A 6,667-nucleotide genomic window follows, 5' to 3' on the forward strand; every position below is an offset into this window, starting at 1 on the left:
TAGCATTGTGGTCCCCACCGGCCGCATCCCCCCGGGCGGAGGGGGAGCGGGCAGAAAGCCGGTCCTTGCCTGCTCCCAGGGCTCCGGCACACGGGTCCCTCCAAGGGAGCGACCCCCCGGCGCACCCTGCCTGTCCCCGGGCACCCGCATCCCTGGCCGAGATGGCCCTGCAGCCAAAGGCGCCTTGATGTCAAACCCCTCTGGGAGCCGCTAGTCCCCGCTCCGAGGGTTTTCCTCTCCGGGCAGTGCCCGGGGAGGGGGGCTGGGGGATGAGCGATCCCTGGGCAAGCGGGGAAGGGAAGGAAGAGTTGGGTTCCAGGACCAACCCTTCCGGAGCGCCCCGCACGTCGGGGCAATTCTCCGACCCCCTCCCCGGCCCCGCAAGCCCCCCGCCGCGGGGCTCCCCACCCCAAAGCAAGGAGCGGGCACCCCGCAGCAGGGTCGGGGGGTGCCGGAGGACCCACTCGGCTAAAAGGAAGGGGGTTGCGGGGCCGGGGCCACCCCGGGTGGCCTCTTATGGGTCGCGCCCCGCCCCGGAGGGCTGCGGGAGGGCTCACGTGGGGGGAGCGGCGCCTATGGGGAGGCGGCGGGAGCCGGGCAGGCGGCGGGGCGGCGAGCTGTCAAAGAGGCATCCCGGGAGCCGGAGCAGCCCTATGTGTCCCTAAGCTGCGAGACCCCCGGCCCCGGCCCCGCTCGCCATGAACACGGAGGAGCAGTATTACGCCTCGGCGCAGCTCTACAAGGAGTCGTGCGCGTTTCAGAGAGCCCAGGCGCAGGATTACAGCCCCAGCCCCCCCGCCTGCCTGTACATGGGCAGGCAGCAGCAGGCTCCTTACCCCGGCGCCTTAGGGGCTCTCGAGCAAGGCAGCCCGCCAGACATTTCACCTTACGAGGTGCCCCCCATCACAGAGGATGCCGGGGTCTCTCACCTTCATCACCACCACCACCACCACCACCCTCATCTTCCTCCTCCCCACCAGGACGCGCTGCCTTTCGCAGACGGGGCGGACACGGGGGCGATAGAGGAGCCCCGAGTGCAGGTGCCTTTCGCCTGGATGAAGTCGACCAAATCGCACGCCTGGAAGGGACAGTGGACCGGTAAGCCCCGCCGCCTCCCCCTGCCGCTCCCCCGCCGCTTCCCTCGTTTCCCTCGCTCTCGGCGGGCAAGAAACCTTCCCGGCACCGGCCGTGCCCCCGCCGCTCCGGTGGAGGGTGAGAGGTCCCGGAGGAGGCGGCGAGAGGGTCTCTTCCCCGGGACGCTCCGTCCCGTCTCCCCTCCCCGACAGCTGTCCCCCTCCGACCCACTGCTGTGGGGCTGCTACCGTCGGGTTGAACGCCGGCCCTCCGGTCCCCGCCGGCGGGCTCGCCGCGCCCCGCGCCGCCCGAGCCCTCAGCAATTATTAACGAATTATTTTACACCAATTAACGAATTGTCGCCAAGTCGGGGCGACGTGCAAACGCCTCCCGGGCGCTGCCGCCCCGCTGGGCGGGGGGTCTCCGTGGTGCGGCCGCTCCGCGGGCGCCGTGGGCTCCGCGCGGGGCGACGCAGGGCGAGGCCGGGGGCGCGGAGACACCCGTGGGGTGGAGCGGGAGGGGAAGCGGCTGGCAGAGCTGCGAGGGCAGGGCACGGCACGGCCACCCGCGTCCTTGCGCAGACCGTGCAGCCGCAGAGCAACGCTCGAAACCCCCGGGGCAGCCGCCTGGCCGCTCTCGGCTCCCCCCGGCTCTCCCCAGCGCCCGGGAAGCAAAACCCATCTTCCCCCCGCGGCCCTTCTATCCCACACCCTCCTACTTCACAGGTGGGTTTTAGCCGTAATTGCACCTTTGCAAGTGAAAACCCAGGGCAGGGGAAACAATGCACAAACAAAACAGAGCTGCCAGCGTGGGGAAGAAACTATCTGGGCAGAAAGTTCCGCTGCCCAACAATATTTTTGTCTCTGCCTGCACAATGTTATCGTGTCCTGCGCCTTTGTCACGCCTATACGGCAAATATTATATTAATGGCTTTGTACAAATAGACAATTGAAAAAAGGACTGGAGTATTAAAATTACCGTGCAATAGTTTGGGAATTGCATGGGGCAGACCAGGGCGGGGGACGCAGAGAAGGAGAGGCGGCGGGTCCCAGTCCCCACGGAGGCGCATCCGCCGGGAAGGGGAGAGGAGCGCTGCCCCACGCCGCGGGCTCGGCGGCAGAGATTGTGCCGGGAGAGGGGCGGGGGAAGAAAATCAGATCGTTTCCTTGGGTTGAATGAATTTGTGGAAGAAAAAAAAAAAAAAGATAAAACCAAACTCTCAAACTACCCCTCTTTTTCTGTCTCCTGTACCCCAGGAATGCCAAAAACAATAAGCAAAACGAAACTTTCTCCGTAAAAGCCGAAAACTCTTCCCCGCTCTCCCGGGCTCTCCAGGCCGGGGCTGTGCTGCGGCGTTACGCGGGGGAGGGGGGGCATGTGCAAGCACACGCACGCACGGCTGCTCCTATCGCGGGTGCGCCGAGCACGCCCGGGCCGCGAAAGGGGCGCAGCCCCCGCAGGCGAACCCCGGTATTTTTGCACGATGTGTGCCGCAAACTACATAACCTAAGGATATGTTTTTTATGGAGACCCTTGGGATTGCGGCGTCCGTGGATTTTATGTTGTTATTGTCGTGGAAAAGCGCCCGGAGCGGCCGCGGCGGAGCCCGGCCCGGTGCCACCCGCCGTGCCCGGGGAGCCCCGGCGCCCTCCGCAGACCCGCGGCGGTCCGCCCCGCTTTACCCGAACAGAACAATTTTTTTTCAGATCCCTGCATACACATGCGGGTATACAGCAGGTTCATATTTGCAAACATTTCATGCATAAGTATATATTTTAATATATATTTTAATATATAGGCATAAATAGATGTGCGTACATAGGTTTATATTTATAAACATTTTATGTATTTTAAATATATATTTTAAAATATATATATACACACAGGTGTATATACATAGGTTTTATATTTATAAACATTATTTATATAAAATCAAGGGAACAGATGGGAGGCTCCCTGCTGAAATGGCTGTTCTGGCCTGGCTGCCTGAGCGACTGTGCCCCACAGGTGACACCGCCACCAAAAGCGCACCCGGCTGGGCTCCCGCTGCCCGCCGTGAGTTTCGGTGCTCACCCCAGCCCCTCTCGCTGCCGCCGGCGGCACCACCCGCGCCCCAGCGCCCACGCGGGACGGCGGCGGCTGCGCTGGGGATGGCGGGAGACCGGCGCGGCCCTCAGCCTCCTGCTCCGGGAGATTTCCCCCCACCTTTTGGGAGCTTGCACGAAGGTCGGAGGCCCCACTCGAGGCCCTGTCGGGGAGAGCTCCCCGCCGCGCCGCCTCCCTGGTACCCCACCGTCCGCGGCCGCGGGCCTCCCGCCGGCGGGGTGGCTTCTGCCCCGGGCCGCTTATCGGAGAGCTGAGACACCCGCAATTTGTCTTTAATGATGTTTTGTTTTGTTGCTTGTGCGTGCGTGCAGCACAAGAAAACCCTTTTTTTCCTTTTTATTGCTTTGTTTTGATTTTTTTGTTGGTTTTCTTTATTTGAGTTTTTGTTACCGTTTTGTCTTGGTTTGAGGGTTTTTTTTAGGGTTGCATTTTTTTCTTTTCCCTTTTCTTGTCTTTTTTTTTCTCTTTGTATTTTTACGCGAATCTGAGCAATTGCCAGGCCCTGGATTCTCCGGACCTTTCGGCGACACGCAAACACGGTGGCGCCTAAGCGTCTCCCCCGGCTCGAGGGGCGGCTTTTCTCTGAAACCTCCACCAAATTATTATTTAAAAATTACTGAATTTTTTGAAAATAAAATAGCAGCAGTCCTGATAGCCGCCACCAGCACCGCCCCGCTCTGCCCGGCCGGGGGACGCTCCCCGAGGTCGCTCCCTCTTGCACCCCACTTTCTCCCACCCGCGTGGCGCCCCGCAGCCCGAGTGGGGGCCGGGCGGGCCGGGGCTGACTCTCCCTTCTCCCCAGGGGGGTCCTACGTGGTGGAGCAGGAGGAGAACAAGCGGACGAGGACGGCGTATACCCGGGCGCAGCTGCTGGAGCTGGAGAAGGAGTTTCTTTTCAACAAGTACATCTCCCGGCCGCGGCGGGTGGAGCTGGCTGTCATGTTGAACTTGACCGAAAGGCACATCAAGATCTGGTTCCAGAACCGGCGGATGAAGTGGAAGAAGGAAGAGGACAAAAAGCGAGGGGCGGGAAACAGCAATGAGCCCGAGCAGGACTGTGTGGTGTCCTCCGGGGAGCTGCAGGGCAAGGAGGATCTCCAGCCGTGCCCCCCCGGGAACCTGCCCTCGGGGGCCTCCAGGGACCTGCTCGCCCCCACACTCGCCCCCAGAAGGCAGCAGGACTCTCGGTGAGCCGTAGGGAGCCCCACGCCCCGGGCCGAGGAAGGGGATGGGGCCGGGGAGAGGGCCGAGAGGGTGACGCCGGCTCTCCGCGGCCGTGTCGCGCCGCGGTTGACCCTCGCTCGCCTTCCCCCGGGGAAACTCGGTGCCTCCACTCCCAAACTCCCGTCCTGCGAAAATTAAAAGAAAAGTTTTCGGCTGTGGCAAAGAGAGGCTCGCCGCGGGTCGTGGGGGTGGCAGGGAGCCCACCCTCCCCCGGGCACCCCGCGCCGCAGCGGGCCCGCGGGGCACTTTCCCCCGGGAAAGGCAGATTTCGGGCGGCCACCGGCGGTGTGTGCCACCCCGGGGTGCACGGAGCGGACTGGAAACCGGAGGAGAACCGAGCGTCCTTACCGCAGGCGGCGGCCCGGCCGGGGCGCGGGTCCCGCCGTGCTCGGAGCTGCACAAGAGCGGACGCCGAGCTGAGCATCCCTGACCTTCCCGGGGCTGACACTCCGCCGTTCCCGGCCCTTCCCGAGGCCCCGCGGCATCGCCTCCGCCGAGGAGTCCCCCAGGACTATGGCTCACTTCTTTGGAAACAGGAATCTGTTTTGTTTCGTTTTATTTTGACTGGGGGGGGGGGGGGGGGAGGGAAGGGAAAAAAAAAAGAAGGGAAAAACAGAAGAAAAAGGGGAAAAAGAAAAGCCCGGGTGTCCTGCGGGCAGGATTTCTCTCTCCCAGTGACCAGCTGCCGATGACCGGCACAGATCGCCAGACCCTCCTCCGGGCTCCGTGGCGCGCAGGGCTGCAGTCGCCCCCCGAGGGGTTGCTGCAAGCCCGGGGATGCGGCAGAAAATCCGCGGTGATCTCCAGCCAGGCGGTAGAGGCAGGTCGGGCTGCGAGCAGAGAGCGGGACGTGTCCGAGGGGATAGGGCTCGGACCTACCCCTAGGTCCCAGGGATATTTTCCTTGGGGGAAAACCTCCTGCCTCTCTTCCTCCTCTCCCGCAAGCTCGGATTCTGCCTCGGAGAGAAGAAACCTCCCTGCAGCACAAGCTCCCGGCCCGGCGCGGCTCTCCGCGTGGTTTTTTCCTCTGCAGACCTGGCTTTACACCCCGGCAGGGTTTTGGGGCCAGTTGCTTCCCCAAGCGCTGCCGGGCGCCGGTGCCTTTTTTCAGGCGTTATTTCTCATCCCGGCGTGCAGGAGAGCCGCGGCTCCGCCGGCTGGAGCGGGGCGAGAGGCTGCCCGGGGCTTCCCCGCGGGGCGCCGGGCACCGAGGGCTCTGCCGCCGGCCCCGGAGCCAGCCTGCCCTCTCTTCAGCCCGTCTGCTGCCAGAAACATCTTCCCTGTCGCGATAATGGCGGGAGCAGGCGTTTGGTACGAGGGAGTCGAGCTGTTGCAGCGACCGCCTGAAAGAGCGTCGGAAATTTAACTAAGTAAGTGGGGGGGAAAAAATCACACCCAAACTAGGAACAGAAAAGGAAGCAGGAGCTGCCCGGGTTTGCTGTGGGTCGGGCCGAACTGCCTCCTCTCCTCGACGGGGAGGCTCTAGACCTGTCGAGCAACCCCTCGAGCATCCCTCGGGGACCGCCACAGTCCGCCCTGGGCTGAGGGGCCAGGAGTGTCATGGGAGGAGGAAGAGGAGGGGGGGGAGGAGGAGGAGGAGAAGGGCCTGACCCACCCTGGCCAGAGGATGCTCCCCGTCCTTCGGCTGAAAGCGAGGGGGAGAGGAAGCGGCTTGCCACAGCTCTTGGGTTTTTTCCATCTTACACGAGAGTTCTAACAATAAGGTGGAGACTTGAGCTGAAGGTGTAACTTGTCTGTTGCTTTTCTTTCCTTCGGCGTCATTAAGGTGTGTGCAAACCAGGGACATTTCTGGTCATTTTTCCTGCAAGTTGCCTAAGAAATTTGTTATCCAAGCCTGTATAACCTTATTCATCAAAACGCAGTCAATGAGTGAGAACTTTATTAATGATTATATGAGCAAGATTCGAATAAAGCTGTTCTGCTTAAGAAGCAAAGCGCCATATTAACTGAAGTAACATTTCTCAAACTTCTGGGGGCCATAAAGCCGTTCTTAAACCTCAGCGTTTCTCATCACTATTTGTTAGCATCAACCTCTCACTGGTAACACACAGTGGAACAATTTCCACGTACTCTTTACAATGTCTGACATGGAAATTGCAATTCGGGAGCCACTATAAAAATAGATCTAAACTGCAGAAAGGATGTCTGTCACACAAAATACGAGTTTGTGCTACAATTCATTCAGCGCATTGCCCTGGGTATACAGCATTCATGGTGGCTGAAATTTGGCCTGTCCTTTCTC

The 6,667-nt window shown here is 61.4% G+C and overlaps 1 protein-coding gene across 1 annotated transcript; it reads left to right on the forward strand.

Annotated features, from left to right (window-relative positions):
- The first annotated feature begins 458 nt into the window (after nucleotides 1-458).
- PDX1 (pancreatic and duodenal homeobox 1) lies at nucleotides 459-4,964 on the forward strand. The gene is made up of 2 exons (XM_075081907.1): nucleotides 459-1,098; nucleotides 3,983-4,964. The coding sequence occupies exons 1-2, from the start codon at nucleotides 699-701 to the stop codon at nucleotides 4,369-4,371; spliced, it is 789 nt and encodes a 262-aa protein (XP_074938008.1). The 5' UTR covers nucleotides 459-698; the 3' UTR covers nucleotides 4,372-4,964.
- The last annotated feature ends 1,703 nt before the right edge of the window (nucleotides 4,965-6,667 follow it).

This window comes from Phalacrocorax aristotelis, chromosome 1 (assembly GCF_949628215.1).
Source record: "Phalacrocorax aristotelis chromosome 1, bGulAri2.1, whole genome shotgun sequence".
NCBI classification, from domain to species: domain Eukaryota; kingdom Metazoa; phylum Chordata; class Aves; order Suliformes; family Phalacrocoracidae; genus Phalacrocorax; species Phalacrocorax aristotelis.